Here is a 25,265-nt window from a genome sequence, read left to right as displayed (position 1 = left end):
CCGATAAGATTCGCAGAGCAAACTCAGTTTGTTGTTCCTCCTCTTTTCTGGACTGATGGCACCCACGCGCCTCGTTCGACCAAGCAAATATCACACCCGTGTAGCTAGATTGTGTGGCAACTTATGTATACGAAAGGTATTACGTGCGCGTTAGTTTTTTCTTTTGGATTCTGCACATTTCCTCCATCTTTTTCCCTGTTGAGGAGGCTCTTACACACATCCGTAATAACGGAGGGAGGAAATCAAGCATCTTCCAAGTGGCAAATCTTATTACGGGAACGTGTAACAAGATGGCACTCGTATGACTTCATTACTTGCGAGTTTAGGCAAGTGTTAGCCATTTCTCTCTTGATAAGATTAGAATGTGTGCTGTCAAATGGTAGAAGGCTTTTATAAGTAATCAGGTTATAAATACAGCACACCTGGGCCTTCTGGAAACTAAGTTTAAGGTCCAGATATTGAATTGTGGTATCCCGTGGCATATCCGAGGTGAAATCGAGACCGCCGTTATCTTTCCTATAGGCGTTGGTTAATTTCTTTTACAGCAACGTCCAGGCTAGCCTCGAACTTCAAACCACGATCTAGTGATCAAAACACCTCTAATGATAAGTGATCTAGTGATAAATATTAACTAGATTACAATTACCCATTGTGACAATTGCTGTTGAGAATTGCTGCACTTGCCCATGGATGACAGATAAATGCGACACAAATCTATACTATAGAAAAATATTTTAGATTACATGCATAAAATGGCGTGGTTTCAGGTGAAAAAACAATTGTAACTTGATGCCGTATATGGACTTTGTGTCACCCTGTGTTCTCGGAAATATCATTACTAATATGGATGAGATAGTTCAAGCGCTTGAGGAGTTCTATGGCACTGAGCAAAACGAGTACAAGGTTTTGTTTATCGTCTTGAATTTACATCTTCCGCCTTCCCCGTGTTTTCTCTGAGGAGTTCTATATACATTTATACAGTACTAGTCGCACCCATGACGATAATGGGAGAGAGAATAGTCTAGAGGAATTTGACATCCCACATGTAACGCTGGCGAAAAGACAGAAACCCTTGGAAGCTATGCAAAGGGGTAGGCGGCTAGGGAGGATCAGGTAACAGCAGCTTTGTTGAAGGATGGTGGGCCGATTGTTCTAAAAAAATGACTCCCCTGTATACGCAGCTTCATGACCTCGAGCATACCGGAATCTTGGAAGAACACCAGCATAATCTTAACCCATAAGAAAGGGGACGCAGGCGACTTCAAAAATTATGGACCGATCAGCTTACAGTCCATTGCCTACAAAGTATTGACACGTGTACTCATGTTTATCGGGTGACCACGTTTCGCCGCTTAACAACTGTAATCGCATAGCGAGGGACGCGCCTGCATGTATCCGACGTTTCTGGAAAGTTATCGATGCTTCTACCCGGCTGTCTGTTGTCGCCGAACCTTGTGTTATCTGATTTCATCGCGTAACGCGAATAGTGTAGAACTTCGTGGAAGGCACGCGGGTCCGAACGATTAGTCTGGAGCATTCGACGACTGCTCTATAAAAGCCGACGCGCTTGACCCGCTGATTAGATTTACGACTATCGCCGACTGTGTTCGTCGCTCTCGTTGTGCTTTAAGTGCTTTAAGTGTAGCCTGTTTTGTGGGCACAGGTTCGCCCAATAAAAGCTAGTTTTTGCCTTTCACAGTATTCCTACTGTGTTCTTTGACGTCACGACCACGTGACAGTATTTACTAAGGTGATCGCAAATAGAATCAGGACCACCTTAGACTTCAGTTAACCAAAGAACCAGGCAGGATTTCGTAAAGGCTACTCAACAATAGACCACATTCACACTATCAATTAGGTGGTAGAGAAATGTGCGGAATATAACCAATCCTCACATATAGCTTTCAATGATTACGAGAAAGCGTTTCATTCAGTAGAAAGCCATAGGCAAACTGACCTTTTTAAAAAGGAGACTGCGCGCAGCACCACCACACCTCAAACTAAACGCGTACAAAACACTAATAAGACCATGCCTAGAATACGCTGATCTAATCTGGAGCCCTCATCAAAAATTTCTTATAAACAAAATAGAACGCATACAAAAATTAGCAGTTAGGTTTGTATATTCGGACTACAAAAGGCAATCCAGCGTCTCGGGTCTGCTAGCAAGGGCTAACCTAAAACCCCTCTCGCAGAGAAGAGTAATTTCGCGACTAAAATTCATCTATCAATTATACCATGGTCATTTCCAAATAGCACGTTCTCATTACCTCCAAGATCCTCCAAAACGTTCAACCAGACTTAATCACTCCAAAGCAATCTATCTTCCCCCAAGTCACGTTAATGTTCACAAGCATTCGCTTTTTCCGTCAGCCATTTCCCAGTGGAACAAATTAACTAACGATATTGTGTGTTGCAATAACATCGACTCTTTTATTAACTGCATTCAATGTATTGACTTGTCATCGTGATTTTTTTTTTCATTGCATCTGTACCACTCCTGCACGGGCCGTGAAGGGCCTGCAGTATATTCAAATAAAAAAAAAAAACCTCAGCAGTCATGGAGGAATTACGGAATCAGGGTGTAGACGTGCAGTGTGTAAAAATACTGCAAGATATCTATAGCGGCTCCACAGCCAACGTAGTCCTCCATAAAGAAAGCAACAAAATGCCAATGAAGAAAGGCGTCAGGCAGGGAGATACGATCTCTCCAGTGCTATTCACAGCATGTTTACAGGAGGTATTCAGAGACCTGGATTGGGAGGAATTGGGGATAAGAGTTAATGGAGAAAACTTCCGTAACTTGCGATTCCCTGATGATATTGCCTTGCTTAGTAACTCAGGGGACCAATTGCAATGCGTGCTCAATGACCTGGAGAGTCAAAGCAGAAGAGTGGGTCTAAAAAGTAATCTGCAGAAAACTAAAGTAATGTTTAACAGTCTCGGAAGAGAACAGCAATTTACAATAGGTAGCGAGGCACTGGAAGTGGTAAGGGAATACATCTACTTAGGGCAGGTAGTGACCGCGGATCCGGATCATGAGAGTGAAATAATCCGAAGAATATAAATGTGCTGGGGTGCGTTTGGCAGGCATTCTCAGATCATGATGAGCACGTTGCCATTATCCCCCAAGAGAGAAGTGTATAACAGCTTTGTGTTACCAGTACTCGCCTACGGGGCATAAACATGGAGGATTACGAAAATGGTTCTATTTAAATTAAGGACGAAGCAACGAGCTATGGAAAGAAGAATGATGGGTGTAACGTTAAGGGACAAGAAAAGAGCAGATTGGGCGAAGGAACAAACATGAGGTAATAACATCTTAGTTGAAACCACGAAAAATAAACGGACATGGGCAGGACATGTAATGAAGAGGAAAGATAATCGATGGTCATTAAGGGTTACGGGCTGGATTCCAATGCAAGGGAAGCACAGCAGGGGGTGGCAGAAAGGTAGCTGGGCGGACGACATTAAGAAGTTTTCAGGGACAATATGGCCACAATCAGCGCATGACCGGGGAAGTTGGAGAAGTATGTGACAGGCCTTTGGTCTGCAGTGGGCCTAGCCAGGCTGATGATTATAATGATCTCCTCGTCTTTGAAGCACCGTATAGCCATTGACCCTAATTCTGTTGTAATTCAATAACATTACGATTATCCGATAGGAATGAATTAGGCTGGAAATGAACTATGTCTCTAATTTATGCACGAACCAATCGAGTTGAAAATCACGGGTTAAATATGGGCGCAATGACATTTTGTGTTTTTTTGTTCTATTGCACGAACGTCGCTGCGTTGCAGTTGCCTGCGAAAAGATATCAAGCCACTCGAATGCGTTCTTGCGATGCCCGCAACACAGCTATTACGCTCATGAAAGTATGAGTCTTTTCTAATATTCAGTCATCCTTGAGAACTTGTACGTTATTTCGTTTTCAAGACAACTGGTCATTCAGCAAAACAAACACAATATTTAGAAAACAAAAGATGCGTATCCGCGGGAGAGAGTATTATTTGTATAGCATGGGGGGTGGGGCTTGATCGAACACTACCAAAATAATTGTGCAGCGCCTACATTGGATATTAGGCTTGATTTTGAGAGCTAAGGTCATATGACGCATACAAGAACGTCATAGAGTCACCAATAAATACAAACGATACGTCTGCAAGCCTTGGGACGCGTTAGACGGGTATGCCTCACCGTCTTCAAAATCACACGAGTTTTAGGTGCGTATCTGGCCGCCCTGTGTCTTTTCATGCATCGTTGGAGCCTCCTGCTACCCTCCCCCCCCATTTCAATGATCATCTGGGCAAAGTTAGAGCAGAACATAATTGGGGTGGTGTTTCGCATTTAAAGTGCCGAGAACGTGTTTTCATAAATCCAATTATGATTCCTTTTCTTTATAGTTTAGTTTTTTTGCACTCAATGGTAGTAGCACAATTTTATTTCTTGACCTTGATTAGTCGCACAAGTGGACATTCTTTGTGCGAAAAATCAAATCTATGTTTAATATTTACAAAGTTTTATAATTACGTTTAAACTAGTTACATTACGGCATATGTCGCAGTTCACAAGTTTTAGCTATTGACTTCGAAATTTGTGTCCACTTCAAAATAGTCATTATGCTAAATACCTTTTATGATTTGCCTCCCCAATTTTGGGCAAAATGCAAGGTTGGTTAGTAATTCGGAGCTTCGAAATACCAAAAGAAGCGTTTCGCCTGTAGCGTAAGTGCAACAAAAGCGAAATTTCACCGTAAGTTTGGCAGCGCTCATCTGAAAACTGGTTATCGCTTCAAAACTGTTTCCAAATCCATGCGCGTTCTTAAATAATTGACTCCTCGGCCAGTGAATAAAAAAATGTGATAATTGAATAAATCTCCATGACTGAACAAAAATCCAGGACATAGATCGCCCCGCGCAATTCCACTACCTAAGAAAAAAACAAAAAAAATCTATGTAGTGATGTGAAGCCATCATCTGGCCTAGGTGCCCTGTCGTTGACGCATGTTGTATTGGCGGGTGCAAAAACGCCTACGCATTTTTTCTAAAGTCTTTACATATTGTTGTGATGGTGGGCGATTCCTACACCTACCAATTGTGTGTATTTTCCTGCGTGTAGGAGGTGTGAGAGTTCGAGTATTGTACTCTCGGTCTAGTATCGCTTAGTATTTCAGAGACCCCTTCTCCTCGGGCATTAAGACCAACAAGACTAGCGCCGCCAGACGTTGAGTGGTCTCCCGCAATCACAAAAAAGGTTGCACCCAATTGGGCTTATCTGGCGCCGCAACAATAATCGCATTCTATCTTGCCCGCATTTACTTTCTTTACCTCTGCGAGCCCAGTACTTCCAGGTGACGAACGGCATGCGCGTTTTCAGCGCGGCATAGCATTTTCAAAAGGAAAGTAGCAAGCGCGGAATTTTCGCAGAAAGGAAACGCAAGCCAGGCAGACGAGGATTAGTATTGTGGGATGAGATAAGGCCCCGAAGGGTGAAAATTATTTAAGAGTGTGTTATTCTCCATCCTGCCCTAGTTACTTGACCTCACTGAGGTATAAAAGTGACTCAAATGCTTTATGCACCCAATCTATAATGGTGCCACACAAATGGGCAGGCAATACGCGCAAGTACACATGTATTTGGCCTATGAAATATTGTTTGCCATTTATCGAACAGCTTCTTTATTCCTCTCAGCGGTTTAGGTCAGTTTCTCACAGTAACTGCAACGTCCGTCATGCATTTACTTCGGCACGCTCCATTATAACCTATATTAACTGAATTGCTGCAGACAGAAACCAAAAAACGCGTTTGAAACCTTGCGCAAATATTGAATACTCTATGAATACAGGAAGCATATCTCCATACAATACCACACAAACTTCAGCTTGAAGTCGCCGGAGTAAATAAAGCTGGAGAAAAATATACACAAGCTCATGGCAAAGAATGTGGGCTATGCGTAAGCTATCGCCGCTGGCAGGAAATTGACCGTACCGGACACCAACTTGCACGCTAGCAGTTAAGTGTCCGTTGGTTCTGATGCGCCTATCCAAACGGTGATTAAACTAGAAGCAAAAATCATAACGCGGTACAGATCAATTGACAATAAAGTGGTAGCAGTTCCGAGGAGAACGTGACATGATCGACTGTAGAAAAAGTATGGCACGCGCTTGGCACGCTAGGCTTTCTGCAGCGAAGTCGACGTCCGCAGTGGCAAAGCAACGAAACCTGGTCAACCCTTTATTGACGAATATTTCGTTCAGGCAACATTCCGGAAGAAACTTCTTATTTTTTTTGCGAAGTTCAAAGTTTCTAGCTCAAATATTGGGCCCAGACTGAATGACAGGTAGCCAACACCATTATTCGCTTAGAGCAGGAACACAAGATGAGTAAGAAGATGACTGGTGGTACGTGAATCGCTTTCTTTTGAAAGCAGGGTCAGAATAGATAGACGGATGCAAGATTTCCGGCAGCTGTCGTGACCCACACATGATTTCGAGAAAGTCAAATGTATACGCATGGCTCACATATCACGAGAGCTCTCCGTATAAATTCCAAGCAAAGCCATAATTGACTTGAGGTGAAACACACTTGCACTTTCTTGTTTGGTGCTTCCCCTTATTGCTGAAACAGTCCCCGCATAATATTTTCTTCCTGTCGTTGATAACGCCTATTGTGGAGGCGTTTTGCACATTAGAAAATCAATATTTTTTGCGTATATATATATGCATCGTGATAAAAGGGTCACCAAGAAAACTTAATCATAAATACGTAATATTTATCAAAGACAGCAAGAGAATAAACGTAAATCAGTGACGCAGTAATCAATAACTCGTCAGCAATAGTTGTCTTTGAGGTGAATGTAGGTGACACCGCAGTATTTGGTTTAGTAGTTATGCGCATATGATTACGGGCATCCATGTCCCAGTGCAGACATCTGCGGCGTTATTGTGTAAACTATAGACTACACCGCATGAAAGCGTGAGAAGCCGTCATCCTAGTGTTCAGAGTAGGCGCCAGCTGTTCAAGTACCTCGAGCACTGTAAATATTTTACTTGTTCTTACGAAAAAACCTATGGCATGAACAGTCTTGTTTGTCATTTATCCGTTAGTTTTGACTGCAATCACTACACAACACTACGAAACAGAGCATCGTGAGAACCGTACTGAATAGGTGATAAGGCATCGATTTCGAAAATTATCAACAGTACATGTTTTAGATAGCCTTCGTATTGTTTATAGTACAGGGAACTCTAAATATTTTTAACATATATCCCTCAATAAATCAAAATATAGCTTGAGAGAAATGGTCATCACGAGATATTGCATTTTTAATGATATGCTGAAAGAAATAAATATTAGCGAACTTGAAACGTTGTTGATGGTTCTGGCCAATACTTGAAACGTATATTCTGGTGCTGGTTGCATTATCTTTCTTCCACTAACTCGCTCGCTTAATCTCTCGAGGCAGCTCTGTGAAGATGAAAAGCCCCAGTACGTGCGTTGGGGTGTCCTTGTGTTGTGTACTCACTCGACTGCTTCTCTGAATAGAATCGTGAAGTCTCCGTAATATTCTCCGTGCGATCCGTAATCGTATAGGCCCATCGCCAGTATAATCCTTTTCTTGGGGTCGTTTCCTTGTATAGTCTTGAGTTCCTGCGGTGATGCATCGAGGAGCAAAAAAAAAATGATACATTTAGTTCTTATGTCAGAGAAAGTGCCAAGAAACAAAGAAAGTGACAATCGAGAAACTAAGAGAATCGCGGTCACTGTTTTTCTATTTGGTACGTGCTTAGTGGCCAGTCTTCAAACCACTCGCGACATAAAGTTTTGTTCGAGATCTGCACTTTGCGTCACTAAAAAAGAAATGGTCTCGCAATCCCGGCCCCGCGAATGTGGATGGCTAGCAAAGCTATTGGAAACCACGAGTACAGCTGAAGGAGTACGCAGTGCCTCACTGCCCTAGAGTAATAGTATTCGTGGCACTTTATAGTAATGGTAGTAATTTTTATTTCGGCTGCATGTGTTCGTGCACAGCGGCATTGCAATAACATTTTAATCAATTGCAAGATTGGTTAATTTACATAGGAAAGGCTAGTGACGTCGCTTCCCACGCCGCAAGCTGCCCTCACCGCGGCAGGATCTGGAACAGTAATGTTGACTGGGAAACGCATGGGGGGAGCGCTTGACCAGGAGCGACTTATCATCAAATATGTGGTTCGGATGCTTGTTTTGTGCTTGTTCTTTTGTGCAACCTATCCTCTGCTGTATGCTGCACTGCCAATTCAAAAGAATGTGTGCATTGTTCGCTTCACTTTCCGGAGTGCTTCAAGCCTAAGCCTCACGGCGGTACGAGAGTGCTCGTGCGGCTGCGCTACCACCGGGATCAGCCCACAGTTTTGCTAACGGACGGGGAGACGAAAAATGCCGACCAACGAGAGGCAAATACTGGGAGTGAGTGCGTTCATTCGGGCAGAATAATCATGGGCTTTAGTGATCAATTTACCATTTACATGATATGCGAAAATAATGTATTTCTTAAACAAAAGGTACACCGGACCGAGTGCTATACTGTCAGGGAAATAAATTCCAGGGACCTTGAAGCATTTAAAGGCCAAACACGCGAACTAAACTGGAGCCACGTACTTGAGTGCACTAGTACACAACTAGCGCATGAAACCTTTCTGTCCATTTTTTAGGTTATATTATTACACCTGTTTTATGTTAAATACCAAGCAGAAATAAAAACATTACGCAAGTCTTTAATAACTGATGAATGCTTCAACATGATTAAAAGATAGGAATACTTATAGACAAAGTTAATCAAAACAAGAAACTTGGATGATCTCTCTGCTTTCAAAAGGCACCGAAATTTTCTCACAGCCTCTGCGTAAAATAAAAAAAGTCATATTTTGAGATGTTGCTCAATCGCTCAATAGTCAGACAGATGTTCTATGGCGCGAACTTAACAAATGACTAAACTCTAGTGCACTGAACAGCAAAGTGCTTCAACTAACCGTAAATTATAAAACACCAGAAGACAAGGGCCTAGCAGACCGGTTTAACAAATACTTCCCTACACTTGCTTCAGGAGTTGCTATGTTCGACCATGGTGAAACTAGAAAAAAAATTTAGTGCACCTAACTCTAGAGCTGTATTTTTTGAACCGATAATTCTGATGAAATTTACTCGACCTTTGTCAGTAAAGAGACAGGTAAAAACCGTATTCCCTCCGTGGTTGTCTCGAGGTTGTGGTGTTGGGTTGCTAAGCATGAGGTCGCGGGATAGAATCCTGGTCATCGCCGCCACGTTTTGGCGTGGTGAAATACGAAAACCCCCCTATACTTAGATTGAGGTGTACGTCAAATTTCCACAAGTAGCCCAGAATTTACGAAGTCCCCACTACGGCCCGCCTTATAATCAAATCGCGGTTCTGGCACGTAAAACCCTATAATTTATTTATTATTTGAAAAAAAAAACCAGTAATGCCCGCGACATCAATCTTAAAATTAAAGCCATTAGGTTCATTCTAGACTTTGTGACGCCAGCTGTTTGCCACTTTTTCAATAATTGTTTACTCACTGGTATATTTCGAGAGGCTAGGCAGTGCTTTAGTAGGACTTATATATAAATCACTTATTAGAAACGATTTTTCAAATTACGGACTCATCTCTTTTTCAAGCGTTTTTTACAAGGGATACGAGAAGATTATATGCAAGCTAAACCGTTACCTTCACACGCTGCGCCATCATGTGCCTGATTACGTATATTTTCTACAAAGACAAAACAATAACGTAAAGAAGCTTTAGAAAATGGAAGAAATACGTTATCCAAGAAACCACATGCCTTGGACATTGCCCGTAATCCGACACGAATTGTTTCGCACGAATAATGAGCTATAGTGTTTTTATGTGATTAATTTTGTTGTGATTTGTAGTACGTGCCCTACTTGCATAGTTCCTGTAATTATTTTATTGTTCTTTGTCCCTTTTACAGTTTCTAATTATCTTCTTTGTTGTCGCTGTTACCGGCGTTTTCGCTGCTAGAGCTACATGCTTTATTTTTTTAGTCATACCTCTGTACTATAGGTTATGTTTTATATGTTTGAGTAGGAAATCTATGTATGCGTGCATAAGAGCACCCACATGAATGTATGCAGTGACTGTAAATTTATGTTCAGCTGAAAACACCTGTATGTATTTGGTGTGTAATATTATTAACTTATAACATGGCTGTCTCTTGCACATTCCAAACAGGTTAACGAACGTCGTCAGGCTACTGTGTTAGTAACTTTTTGTTCTTTCACCGGCATTGCTTCACTTCTGTCGTGCTGTAAGAAAAAAACTTCTCAATAAAGTTGAACTACATTAAGAGCTTCGCTGTTAAACAAGCGAAGAAAAGGGCAATTGGAAACTAAATAAATATTTTGACAGATCGTCATTTATCTTTTGCACGTACACATTTTGTAGATTCTGTATACTACAACGAACCCAGGAGGAACATTCTGCAACACAATTATTTTCCGGCCAAAAAAAGCTCCGTCGATTATTTAGGCAAGGATAATGAAGCGCTGTAGTGATGATGTGGTAACCAGATGACACGTTGCCTTCGAGAATGTCTGCGCTCCGCAAGCCATGTGACTCGCACAATTATTTAACCTTATCATGGGGTGCGAATCTAATGTGCTAGATGACGTGGAAGTTACGTGACATCTAGCAAAACACGACGAAAAAAGATATTATTATGGTTTCATTTCATGTGCGGAATTTATATGCATATATATATATATATATATATATATATATATATATATATATATATATATATATATATATATATATATAAACGAGAAGAAAGGGGGTTAGCCGAGGGTCCCGATTTTATTAGTAATATCATAAGAAGCTTCTTATGATATTACAGTACATATATATATATATATATATATATATATATACGTGAGAAGAAGGCAAACCGAGGGTCTCGATTTTGTTAATCATGACCATATAAAACCAACAGTCAATCATGCACCGCGCATCGGCGTTAGCATCGATTACCTGTGGTTTAAACAGAAATGTAGAAAATAATAAAGAAAAGGCAAATGAAACGAAAAAATAGCACGTCACCATTGGGAGACGAGCCCACAACCTCCGCATTACGCACGCGGTGCACCCTACGGTGACGGCCATCAATCCATTCACTAACTTCGGTATTGATGTTTACGAGATATAGCCCTTGTTGTGTTAATCAGGGGTAACTGATAAGCTCACCACACTTATATTATTAAAACACACGAGGGCTACGAAAACTATGCCCTTCGTCGACATCGGTTAGACACACAGGTTTACCGAAAGTATGGCTCAAGCACCTAACACCTGGTATACAAAATAGTAGATTCATTCTGTAAAGGCTCATAAAGCTGATTTACGCAAATACTACACAGTGTTTAAATTTACCAATTCTCTTACCGAATGTTGTGAAACCTGTCAATTGAGATGGCTCGTTTTAGGTGTTCTCTAAGATAAAGCAGGCGACCTTATATAAAGTAATTTGGGGCTTCGAGGCCCTTCTCGTAAATTTTGAGATCAGCGATGAGCATCTCAGTTTGTACCTTAATATAATGTGAGCCAGGCACGTACCCAGGATTTTTTTTCGGGGGGGGGGGCCCACCACCTCCATCATAATCATCATCATCATCGTCATGTTTTATGTCCTCTGCAGGATGAAGGCCTCTCCCTGCGATCTCCAATTACCCCTGTCCTGCGCCAACAGATTCCAACTAGCGCCCGCGAATTTCCTAATTTCATCGCTCCACCTAGTGTTTTGTCGCCCTCGATTGCGTTTTCCTTCTCTTGGTACCCATTCTATAACCCTAATGGTCCAACGGTTATCAAACTGGTGCATTACTTGACCTGCCCAGCTACATATTTTCCTCTTGATGTCAATTAGAATATCGTCTATACCCGTTCGCTCTCTGATCCAAACCCCTCTCGTTCCCTCTCTTAACGTTATGCCTAGCAATCTTCGTTCGATCGCTCTTTGCGCGGTCCTTAACTTGCTCTCAAGTCTCTGTCCCATCGTCAGCACAGGCAAAATGCACTGATTGCACACCTTACTTTTCAATAATAATGGTAAGCTTCCAGTCAGAAGCTGGTAAGGTCTGCCGTATGCGATCCAACCTATTTTTATTCTTCTGTGAATTTCCTTCTCATGATCAGGGTTCCCTGTGATTAATTGACCTAGGTAAACGTACTCCTCCACAGTCTCTAGTGGCCGACTGGCGATCATGATCTCTTGTTCCTTTGCCCGGCTATTTATCATTATCTTCATCTTCTGCATATTAATATTCAACCCCACTCTCACACTCTCTCTGTTAAGGTCTCCAATCATTTGTTGTAACTCTCCTGCATTGTTGTTGAATAGAACAATGTCATCGGCAAACTGAAGTTTGCTGAGATATTTGCCGTCGATCTTTACTCCTAAGCTTTCCCAGTGTAATACCTTGAATTCTTCTAAGCACGCAGTGTATAGCTTTGGAGAAGTTGTGTCTCCCTGTCTGACCCCTTTCTCTATAGGTATCTCCCTGCTTTTCTTGTGTAGAATAAAGGTAGCTGTAGAACCTCTGTAGATATTCTTACGCGAAGGACGAATCAGTAAGACGAGAAACTATTTACAGATTATATTTACACAACGGTTGCAGCCCTGTTCGTTCTTCCTCCTCCTTTCTGGAGTGATGGCGCCCACGCGCCTCGTTCAAACAAACAAATACCACACGCATGTAGCAATATTTTCCAAGTTTTTTATGTAAGCGTTCTGTACTCCTTGATTACGTAGTGCCTCTATGACTGCTGGTATCTCTACTGAATCAAATGCATTTTCGTAATCTATATAAGCCACATAGAGAGGCTTATTGTACTCTGCAGATTTCGCGATAACCTGATTGATGACATGGATGTGATCCATTGTAAAGTATCTCTTCCTGAAGCTAGCCTGTTCCCTTGGTTGACAAAATCCAGTGTTGCCCTTAACCTGTTGGAGATTATTTTAGTAAATATTTTATATAATACTGGAAGCAAGCTAATGGTCCTATAATTTTTCAATTCTTTAACGTCTCCTTTTTTGTGGATTAGTATAATGTAGTAGTTTTCTGGGACCCTTGCAGTCGATAGACACTCCGTATAAAGAGCCGCCAGTTTTGCAAGCATTATGTCTCCTCCATCTTTGATTAAATCGACTGTTATTACACCTTCTCCTCCCGCTCTTCATCGTTGCATGTCTTCCAGGGCCCTTCTGACCTCATCGCTAGTTATAGGAGAGTTTCTGTATCCTGTTCACTACTGTTTCTAAGTGAGGTATCATGACTCCTCTGGGTACTGTATACAGGTCAGCTTAGAATTTTTGCACTGCTTTTACAATATCTTCGATATTGCTGATGATATTATCCTTCTTATCTTTTAGTGCATACATCATGGTTTGTCCTGTGCCAGGTTTCTTTTTTACTGATTTCAGGCTGCGTTCATTTCTTACGGCTTCTTCAGTCTTTCTCATGTTATAGTTTCGAATATCAGTTACTTTCGCCTTGTTGATCAGTTTTCACAGTTCCGCGAATTGCGTAACGCTGTGCGGCCGCCAGTCCCATACAACCGCGTAGAGCGCAGGAATCTGCGATTCTAGACGTACTGCGCTCACCACGAAAGGTTAGAAAAACACCCACATAAGCACAGCAGAGAAATGGCTACGTGAGGCGGTTCGACCGATAACTGTAGAAGCGTCATTCAAAACACGTAATTGTTCTCCACTTCCGGCGGCGTTTTCTCTACCTCCTTTTTAAATGAAAAGATGTTGATCCATAAATAGTCTCATGAACAATGGTTAACTTTTTTATTCGCTTTTGCTTAGAGTTTGGTTGTTGCGTTGGCTCTCTCCCTTAGCAGATCGCTTAATTTCTCAACTCCTTGCGATTTTTGTTTCCAGTTGCCAATTTTGCACGAAAAGTGCTATACAGTTAGGGAAAAACAGACGAGGTAACGGGCGACAGTCATCTTGTATTGCAGGGTTTCATGATGGACGCTCTTTCACATTAATTTATTTCCCACCTTATCTAACCCATATCACGTGTATATGGTTCCGGGCATCTGCCAGCGCCGCGGCGAGCCATAACTCAAGAAAATAATGAAGCAAAGGGAAAAGTTATACGCAATTGGCGTTTTCTCCAGCCGCAACTCGTTCCATGAGAGTACGTACCAGCTGAGTAAGAGCCGCATCCCTCCCCTGGTCCCAGGATCAGCCTAAACAAAAAAGGTTGAACTAACAAAAACAACAGCTATGCGTGTGACGGTTGAATAGATGGTGACAACTGAACGCATCTCGATTTAATCGCGCGGGTGCGGAATCTACGAGAAAACTGTCCTTCATATTACAATAGATGCGGATAATTACCGCCATCTAAAAGGAGTGATAAAGGCAGCATAATGCTGACTGATGAACAGCTGCAAAGTCTCAACATTGATCTGGCGGCGCTTTAGGAATGTGTGAGGAGTGGTGGCGTGGGTGGGAAGGGGGGGGGGGTATGCCACTTGATTTCGGGGGGGGCCCGGGCCCCCCCGGGCCCCCCCCTGGGTACGTGCCTGATGTGAGCTCAATGTTTCAAATGAACATGCATTTCTGGCTAATGAGTACGCCTCATACCAGGCTTTACCTTTACCGTCTATGTGCAAATGGAGCAATAAATTAAATTTGGACAAATCTCTGTTTTGGGTTCGCCAAACCCACCGAAAAATCAGTATATTTCAAGGTACAATAAGCACTATTTGGTTATTCCTAATATTCACGCTAAATTCACACCAACATGGTAATCAAGTTGTGTTTCCATAAAAAGAAACGGTTTCTATTGTGCTTTCGGTAATTAGCATTTTTTAGCAATGCAAACTATACCCAAATTTTTATCTAGCCTGTGGTAATCGTTTCCCAAGTTATTTGCATTGTGTGTGCAACATAGTATGTATATGGAAATTTTGCAGCTTCCCTTTTTTTTGAAACACCAATGAAGGAAAAAATTAATGGCTGTTGAACATCAGCACATATACTGCCGAAAGTTGATAAAATAGGTGATAAAAATTTTATGTGAATGCGAGGTGTGCTCGGGTTGCGAGAAAGAAAGCTCGCCCATTGATGGTGAAAATACTACAATATTGACCACCACACGCCTATCTGCCACCCTCCGAGCTCGATTCACGGAACAGGATTTTTTTTTTCCTTTGCCAAATGCTAAGTTTGCCTTTTCCTAGCATAGAGCAGGATTCTTCGTTTCTTAGATGCACCACAATTTTGCGTTGTGCCAAAGAAACTCGCAGGACCTACACCTCCATCAAACGATATAAGAAGCACTGAAGTGCATGTCATCGCAATCACTTACTTTAAGAAGCGCTTTCGTCCGCTGCCACAAGACGTGAACTTTCGCTGGAGTGGCCAACATATTGAGAACACCGTAGTGCATGATGTTTCTCGTGGTAAGATCATTCAGCTCCTTCTCTACTGAGCGGACACTAGCAGCAGTCACGTACCTGAGTAGAAATGAACACTGTTTGAAGGAAACTGCGACCATAGAACCGTTGTCGATCGTTACATATGTGTAAATTGGTGCGCCTCCGAAAGACAATAAGGCCTTCCAATGTGCAGGACTCGTTTTGCGTGTTCTTTTCCTTCAGTTTACGTATTTATCCAGTGTAACTTAAGAAAGCAACGCTCTATTGTGGCTGTTTATGTCGGCCATGCTGAAACAGTAGTGACAACTGGGAAGGGACAAGCCCTACAGGCGTCTCAAATATCGCCACGCTTCGAATTTACTTTATCGATATGGTGCCCGCAGGCGCCAAAGGAGAAGGGGCCACTGAGGGCCACGTGAAGGAGGGCAGCGATACAGTTTGAGCCATTTCGAACGATCAACATGTGTAAAGTCAATGAATCAATAAAAGTAACAAAAGTGAGAAATAATTGACTGAACTGACACAAAGGGTGGGAACAGTAAAAGTGGTCACACAGGACGTGCGCTATCTTTCTCTAATTACCGTCGTTTTACGCACTGGTTTCATCTATGCGGTCTGAAAAAAAAAACATCCAATTTTGCGCAACACGTTCAAGTATAAGTGCCATGCGAAGAGCACTATTCTGAAATTTCTCAATGAAAATGGAACGTTACGACGACTAAGCCGGTAAATGGGAATCATTAGATTGTTCAGTCACGAAAGACCATGAGCTCTCCCCCCATTAATGTAACAGCAATAGATAAATCGCAGTTATCAGGAACAATGACAAAAGCCTCAGCAGTTTCATAAGCAATCTTTTTTTCAATGTAGTAATAAAATGGTCATGCTGAATAAAGTTGTGCGTAAAGTCTGTGGCGGTTTTAGTCATGGCCGTTGTTTGGAACAAAGCCACCACATAAAGTTATTGTCTTACTTGATGGTAACATATTTCTGTGCTAGTCAATGCATCATATTATAGATAACATGGTCATCGGTTGGAGAGATTTAAGATGAGGCTAAGTGTAATCTATTGGAATATGTTCAGTAAGATAAACATTTTCGTACTACGTGGCTAGAATGATCGTACAAATACTTAGTTGTAGGTTCGACTGTGTTCGCCGATGATTGGACGAAAGGATACAGTATAGCAGTCGTGCTCGTCTTTCAGTTGACTTATTTGGTTAACGTATTTAGTATTTTATTTTGTTGGCTGAGCAATCAAGGTTTCTGCACATTCTGGCTACTAGAAGGGGCTGTTGTCGTCATGCAGGGACGCTGTGGTTGGTGAAATTGCAACAACGTTAGAGAATTAGGAAATCACAGGTTTATGTTAGGAATGCAATCTGCAACTTGCGAGCAATTTGCTGCTGGAGTGATTTCAATTGCTAAATATTTCAGGTCAATGAGTGCATCGAATGCTTCTCATTAAAGAATTAGTAGCAATGGCCTGAATGTTTTGAATTTAATTTACTGGGGCCGGAAACTACGAAACCACATCATTTGTGGTGTTGTGTGTGAAGACACCCGAGGACATTCAGCGACCAGACGCGTCTTTTGCGGAAGCAGTAATCAAACAGCAGATGAGAAGATCTCCGCACAACAAAATCCCGTGCATCGCACGGCACACACCAGCTGTCTCAAGAAGTGAGAGCGCAAGCGGGAATGTGCCGAACCGCGGGTACTCCCGGGCTTTGACGCGCTGCATTGGTGTACTCCATTACAATTTTGGTAACATCCGCTTCACAACACACTTAAACCAACGTAGACGAATGACTTTTTTAAATTCGGTCTCGGAATGCGGCTGCCCGTTCCATTCGAATGTAATACCTAATGCAGAAGGGCTTAGCCGCTATGTCACGGTGGACGGTGGGACATTCCAGATCACTGCGTGGTTGAAATGTTGGAGTTTATCTGATAATTGCCCTTGACTCATTGTAAGATCGATGCAAAAGCCATTCCTCTGAACTAAATGCTGCTCACTCTAAATGTCATTTTGATTGTGGCTGTCAAGCAGCTTGCACATGAATGACCTTAGTGAACGAGCACGTCAAAGCTGGTTTCTTGCTTTCGTGTCAACGTCGGGTTATTCATCAAGCGTTCACCGTCGAACGCGCTTGCGATAAGTTGGCCGGACCGCGAGTAATGGGAAACACGCATTTGTAGACGATGACTATGGTATCCTGCTGCGGTTGAGCGACATGACGTTGGTTCATTTTCAGGCGGCGCAGGTCGCATTCAAGAGACCGTAAAGGTGAAAAACGGAACTTACTGCTGTGCATTACTTCGCGCAAAGGTCATATGATCCAGGTGGTTGACATTCAACCACAAGCCAACATCAAGATCCTTCTCATTGATGGGTAGGTGGGGTGCAATGAAGGCGCCATGAACTTTGAGAATGGTTATTCGGTCGTGGTAGAAATGGCGGTATAAAATAATAAAGGTGAAACAGTATTGCTATCTGCCATGAGGATCGACGGTACAGTCGAGGTTCTTGGTGCAAAATTGATGTAGCTGCGCACCGAAACAAGACCGGGACCGCATATCGATCGAAAGTACCTTAGCAGCGTTCAATAGTGGTGAGGTGGGTGTACTTAATTTGATTGGCATGGTAACTGTAAGAAACTTACCGGGAGTCAAAACTGATGCCTCCGGAAGTATTCTTGTGCTTTATCATTTCCTTCTTAAAGACTTCCCACGAAGTCGACACCTCTACGCCCCGCATGGTGCCGCCGCTTACGACCACGTTCCAGTAGAACAGGCAGTGACACAAGCCGTCCGGCGGGTACATGGTGCTGAAGACCGCGAAGGCGGAAACCGTGCAGATGAGTTCTGTGACTAAGGAAAGGAAACAATGTTCACAAGGTAGATGCTTTTACACAGGAACAATTGTATAAAAGCTACTGCAACGACTCAGGTGAACATCATTGATGTGTAAAAGACACTTCATGAAAATGCTTATGTAAAGCTTTGTACTGCGATATGGCGAAAATTGCCTTGGAAACATTGAAGCTCTTAAATGAGATCTTATAGTCTGCCCAAGTAGCCGGCTCTGAGGAATGTTAACAGAGCAAGTAATGTGAAATCGCTTATAGAACAAGATTATGGAGCTCAAAATAATTTGAACGAGAAGCTCTGGTCATATGATGTCAAATTTATAGGAACGCTGAATATGTACATTTGCCAGGAGACAGATAGTAACATGTTCCATACTACAACTGCCACTTAAGTATGTATATCTCATCTCAAAATTATCCCACGTTAGGACATATAACATGCATATAACGTCCAAATATACGTGACTTAAGTTGTACGTTACCGACTGCAGGCAACTACTTTTTTTATAACCGATATCCCAGCTATTGGCCGCTACTTTGAAAGTTACGCATTGTGTGAAAAATAGTGCTTTTAGGTCATCACCAGGATGCTACGAGGGCTACACGACGCTTAGACACAGCGAAAAAGAGAGTGTGAGCAGTGCAGTTCATCATGCTGTATGTCTGATTCTGGAGATGTGTAGCGATGCCAGGAAAGGAAACGCCCTACTGAGCGTTGCAAGCTGCCTATGCAGCGTTCTCCTAATAAGCCGTAGTTCGACAGTGTATGTACCATAAGGTCATCGATCATCGATCATGCGATCATCTCAGTAATCGATAACGCACTCCTTATGTCCGATTATGCCGTCCAAGTGTAGGATTATTCCATCCGCCTAGCAGGAGGTACAACCCACTCCGGAGCTACGAGTAATCTTGAACGTGTAGCATAGTGGGCCTTAACTTTTGAAAACGATAGCTTTATTTTGGTTTTTCGACGAAGTTAAAATTTTTGTTGTACTACCTGTACACGCGAATGTCTCGCTGCACCAGAAACGTGCATAGCGCACAGCAAAAGTACCTACAAACGTGTGAAACTTAAAATTTGTGAACTATTGCTAGCAGGAACACGGACGTGGGTAAGAGCGTGACACGAATCCGTATAACAACGTTGCCATGAGCACACAGCTTTTCTTGACATACGAACGCGCTTCATAGCTTCATACGCTGGGCACAAGAAGCAGATAAAACAGACTGACAAGCAACCACGCGTGTACACAGTACTTGAAAACGTAACTGATAACAATTAAAGTTACTCCTTTCCAAAAAGTATTTGATTTTAGTGACCAAATACTGCCTCAGGAAAGTAAATGAGAAACTATTCATTAGGAATCCAATAAATTTATGTTGCTTTACCCCACAGATTTATTACCTTATCATGCAAATGCAGCAGGTATATGTTGGCATGACAAATTCAGTGGATCCTCTGTAGGCATTTGCGCTGTTTGTGTTCACTTGGAATTGTATTTGGAATTTTTGCTTAGTCGTCTTCTCTAGTATTCCTGTCGAGGAATCTACAGTGACAGTGAGAACTACAGCACGAGGCTGGCACTGCAGGGAAACACGCTCTTAGAACGCACGAGCACCTTGCGCACCAGACTGTGTTTGCTCAATGTCGCGATGGTTGGGTCTAGATCCCCTGTGAAACCCAGAGCTTCGTCGTGGCTGGAGCTCGGGTAGAGCTAATAAGAGCAGGAAAAACAGTCCGTAGGAGAATTCCTAGCATCAACATCCGAGGCGGACATTGCTAATGAGCCATGGCACCTCCGGTTCAATTCGTCGGCCAACCTTTCGTGAAGCGTTGTGAGGAAACAAATGCAAAGCTCCTCCGACCTGCCTAGCTCAGTACACGCGTCCTAGAGGCTGCTGCGTGGCTCGAGCCTGAGTAGTGTCCCACCTACGACTGCAGTTCTCGTTCAATTCAAGTGGTCGAACTGGGTCGCATAGTACAGCTTGCATCTTCCACGCAGTAACTGATTGCATGTACTTTGCTACCGAACACAAAATCTATTTATTTAGTGAGTGATAAAGTAACCTGAGAATTTTTATACAAAGAATATACTAAATTTATTTAGCTGAATGTAGCTAAAAGTACTTTGTTACCTACAAGTCTGCAAGCAATGCGCTGTGGTTACATCGCACTCACTTCTTCAGTTACATTGATGTTGCCAATTTCACCTGCTTCAGAAACTATAATAGGGAATCTCCAAGAAAGTGCACCACTAATTTTTGAAGGTATGTTTCTTCATTCGTTCGTCGCCCCTTTCATAACCATAACTAAGCCTTTTTATTTTGCGAACCGAGTTTACCTCTCGTAAAACATGACGCAACATTCGGAAAAACGTAGAACGACCTGAATTTTGCTATAGCTTCTAAACATCGGGAGGTATGCAGAATGTGATGAATGTGTCCAATTCGACTGCGCTACCATGTCGCTCTTAAATTGAACAAGGGAGTGCCGTGGAATTGCACAGAAAATACAGAATGTTGTCCCTAAAATTGGTAATCATCACTTACTTCTACGACAATGTATTTAAAGCTGTGAAAGTGCAGTTCCTTGCTTTCTTTTTAAATATCAATGTGGTGCTACCGTCTGATCTAAAGAGCGTAATGGTGAGCCCTTAGAGGGTAGGCATCAGGTCCCGGGCTATTCATTGCATTTCCCTACGGTTGTGTGGCAGAATTCACAAATGGGCTCATTCGTAACCGCCCTTTGCCATTGGCTGGCTGGCTTCGCGCGTAATATGTCCAGCACAAACATTAGCTTGAATTTCTTTTCGCGAATAATTATAGCTCAAGAACGGTCAAGATTTTCCATTACCGATTAAACGACGTCTTCTGTTTACACAACTTGTGCGTCATACTGAAGGCAGAACAAAGTGCATGATTCCAATGCTCAAATGAAGTATGTATTTTTCGAATAACAAAGCCAATTCATGGCTAGTGACTGGAATGGTGGTGGTGTTCAGGGCAACGCCTGCATCAACGTTGCCAGAACGTAAACACTGCGCTCAAGCACAGTCAGCACACACTATCCTATTCTACCACTCTGGAAAATCCTGCGATATTTCACGTTGTGAAAGGCTTTTGGGCAAAAGAACGTTTCCGCATAGTGTCGATTGTATACCAAGCTTCGACTTCACGCTGCAAGGCAATTATAGTAAATTGAAAAATATGTGATCTCACGTCATTATCCTGTGGAATGCCACGGTGTACCTGGTATACAACTACAGGGTAGCGGCAAACTGCCTGTACATATTTTTTCAGAAATTGAACTGAGGCATAAAGTTCTGAAAAATCCCAACGTAAAGTTCTTCCTTTACAGGATGAGTGCAGGCTAAAGCCTGCACTTATCCTTTAAAGGCATAACTGCTTCTGCGCTGCACTGATCAAAGCCGACTGTATTGTTCAAATATACGCCTCATTGATCCGTATTACGAGAAGATCTGATCCCCACAAGTGCTTCTTAATTGAGAGCAGGCCGTCATAAATACACTTCTTTGGTCCTACATCTGACTGTGCAGTCCCGGCATGTTTTAATGTGGCTGGCTTGCTGTCTCTTCTCCGCAGATGCTGCCGAGTGCAGCTATGGTGTCGCTCCGCCAGGTTTCGCGGATTAGAAAGATACAGTACGAGCGAATCAGTTCAGGACTCATAGAGCACCAGGTGCGCAGTTGTGATAGATTGAAAGAAATGCAGACAGGAAATATGGCCACGCAACGAACGTATGTATCATGAAGTCGTTTTCTTAGTCCTTTCATGCTTTCAGTAGTGTCTCTAAACGCCGGCTAATCATGTGACCAACCGTGTTGGTGCTCTCGTTAGTCCACACTGGCAGACTTCAACTACACACCTTTAGAAGAAGAAAGGTACAAAGAAGAAGCACTCGTCCTGTGTATGGAACCTTCTTCCTAGTCTTGAAGAGTGTGCTCGTGGGAACCTGCAACTCTTAACGGCTACCTGGGCGTGTCCTGCCGAGTATGTTTAGTTTCCTGCAGGTTTTATTCAATGTGCATTTGATCGGGCGCTGTCACAACCGCTCTGTGCGCATTTGTTTTCCAGACATCCCTGTTCATCATCAGTCGTTTTGCTACGCACCATACTTATCTTCTTGCATGAAACCTGCGAATGCGGAAGCCACTTGTTGCTGCCGCGTCCAGGAGCACTATAACGTAAAACTATTTCAAACTTTTCTATTTCAATTCTGCTATCAGCCCTCCACAATTGGTCAAAAACTTTTTGCTACCGCGCCCACTTCACCTGTCCTTCACGCGACGTCACGAAAACCACGATACGTCCCCATCTGGTATGATTTGTACAAAGTGATTATGCATGATGTGACCGAAAAAAGAAAAACAGTCATTTCTGATTCAACCCTTCTTCCCCAATAGCCCTTGGCTATTGGGAAAAAGTTTTCGAGATGCACCCACTTCACCTTCTTGTCACGCGACGTGACAAAACCGCAAAAACTCACCGCGTCAAAGTGACGTGTACGCCTGAAAGATGCATTAATATGCCGAACAAAACTGAATTTTCTTCTGAATAGCCGCAGGCTGCCCCCTTCCGAAAGAAATAAAAGATGGCTGCCGCCGATCACTCAGGCACTGGCGACTTGCACCTGCCGGAGAGCATGGGTTTATTTGCGTATAATAAAGCTTTTTTGCGTGGCCGTATAACGTTTTCGAGCACTTTCGGCACATTAACGACCTCGTTCTGCCAACTCTTCTTTGCTGAGGGTCAGGTTTAGCGTCATTCTTAAGCTCCCGTTGCATGCCGCCGTGATTTTCGACCAGCCACCACAAGCTAAGTAAGGGAAAGCCGTACAATCGCAGACGCCGACACCACCTTCTTCATCCGGTTATCGATTTTCAGTGCACAGGCTCTGCCCCAGCGAATCCCTCTCCACTTGAGCGTCCTCATCGCCTCTTGTCAGCCAATTAGATACGACAAGCCACTCAGTGTAGGCAATGTTATTCGTTTTTCAAGCAAACAAAAGTGACCTCCTATGAACGAGGAGAGCGTTTGATTGGCCTGTCCAGGCCTGGTGCTTGCGTCGGTGGTTACGCAACTGTGACGTCAGAAGATTGGAATAGAAACATATTGGAATAGTTTGACGTTATAGGGCCCCAAGCTGTTTCTTTTGCGAAGTCCACGCTTTGTGCAGGGGTGACTGGAAATGCCAAAACTCCCTAGACACCATCCACTTGTGGTGTGCGTTCTGGTGGTTTTCAAATTTATTAGGTCACTCTCCTCCTCGTTTAAGTCTTCTTGCACTTAAGAAACACATGGTAGGGAACACGCTACGCAGCCTATGAAATGTGCGAACTCGCAGTCACCATAGCTCAGTCCCTATTACACTGATGGCCCCGAACTGCTAACCAACGGCAAAATATAGAACAATAGCAGCACAACACTCACTAAATGAGACTCAGTGAGAGCAGCGCCCGAACGCCACCTCAAGGAAAATTAAGAATGGCTCTGTAGGCTAAGTTTCCCACGGAGGGCACAACATGGTATGGTGTTAATAAGTGGAGTTAACAAAAGCGCAATTCTCTTTTGACACTAAGATATTAAGTTCGGTGTCAGCGATCACAGGCGACAACTTCATGGTGCCATTTGTCCCGTAGTTACTGAATTCCCACTTGGCGTTTAACCTGGCGAAAACGTTTTCGCTGTCGCACACTGCACAAATAGATAAGCTGCTCGACTCTGACTTATATGGCGCAAATGTCGTGGTCGTTGTCGTGGTCGTGGTCGTTGTCGTTGTCGTCGTCGTTGTCGTCGTCGTTGTCGTCGTCGTAGTCGTTGTCGTTGTCGTTGTCGTGGTAGTCGTCGTGGTAGTCGTCGTGGTAGTCGTCGTGGTAGTCGTCGTGGTTGTGGTGGGCGTCGTGGTTGTGGTGGGCGTCGTTGTCGTCGTCGTTGTCGTCAGTTGCGGAGTAGCAGGACGCTGTGGTGTAGGCACTCCCAATGGAGGCAATGGCAAGGTAGACGGTGGCACAACTGATGTCACTCGGGGCGGTGGCACACCCGATGATGGCACGCTTGGTGGCACCCTTCTGGACGGCCGCACACCCGACGGTTTCACTGGGTTGAAGTTCACTGGGTTAACGCAATAAGTGCAGTTTCGCCCCTTGTTTAGCGAATAGCGTGTCAAGCATATTTGTATATGTCCTTTATTCCTTATGATGGCTGAATAGAAATATGATACAATCTAGAATAGAAATTAAGTTATACAAACAAAGAATTTATGAAAGCTTTTCTTTATTCAGGAGGTTCTCAGCACAAGAAAAGAAAAGCAAGAAAGAGCTCATGCATGAGTTGCGAAGATGTTATTTGTAGACGCCCTAGCCTTGATCGTTCATGATTTATCAAACAGAAATCAGAAGAGTAAGAATATTATTGTGTGAAATATTGCAAGCACCAAAAATATGCACATAATTAAAAACTATATAGCATCTCTTGTATCTGGTGGCAAACAAGTGTTGTCTCATAATGGGCACCAAGAACTAAAAATAATTACATTACAGCTAGAAGGAATACGGGGGCTCATATTGTTCAGCGGAGAAGGTAACTCGTTGTTATGTATAATAACTATATTCTTTCTGGGATTTTTGGGCACCAAAACTACGATATGATTATTCCACACGCCGTATTGAAGGACTCCGGATTAATTTTGACCACCTGGGGTTCTTTAACGTGCAACTAATGCACCGCCAGATGGGTGTTGTCGCATTTACCCCTCATCCAAAGGTGGCCACCACAGCCCAGATTTCATCCCGCAGGCTCGGGCTTTGGAGCGCAACACCAGATCCATTACGCCACCACGGCGTGGATAAATTTTAACTGTGCTTCAAAGAATGATGACATAGCTAGTACGACT

General features: G+C 43.1%; 1 protein-coding gene across 5 annotated transcripts in view; it reads right to left on the bottom strand.

Moving 5' to 3' along the window:
* Positions 1-25,265, bottom strand: part of LOC135915001 (uncharacterized) — a 52,211-nt gene that overhangs the window by 13,270 nt on the left and 13,676 nt on the right. For 4 of the 5 annotated variants that reach the window (XM_065447942.1, XM_065447939.1, XM_065447940.1 and 1 more), the window contains 4 exons: positions 24,104-24,469; positions 18,143-18,350; positions 15,407-15,554; positions 7,526-7,650 (listed from right to left, as the gene is read on the bottom strand). In XM_065447942.1, coding sequence (XP_065304014.1) covers positions 7,526-7,650; positions 15,407-15,554; positions 18,143-18,350; positions 24,104-24,469 — 847 coding nt within the window. The remainder of the gene's footprint in view (positions 1-7,525; positions 7,651-15,406; positions 15,555-18,142; positions 18,351-24,103; positions 24,470-25,265) is intronic. The other variant, XM_065447944.1, reaches the window with a different exon arrangement.

Source organism: Dermacentor albipictus, chromosome 9, assembly GCF_038994185.2.
Source record: "Dermacentor albipictus isolate Rhodes 1998 colony chromosome 9, USDA_Dalb.pri_finalv2, whole genome shotgun sequence".
Taxonomy (NCBI): domain Eukaryota; kingdom Metazoa; phylum Arthropoda; class Arachnida; order Ixodida; family Ixodidae; genus Dermacentor; species Dermacentor albipictus.
Note: the sequence above shows the minus strand (reverse complement) of the source record. Positions and strands in the feature narration are given on the sequence as shown.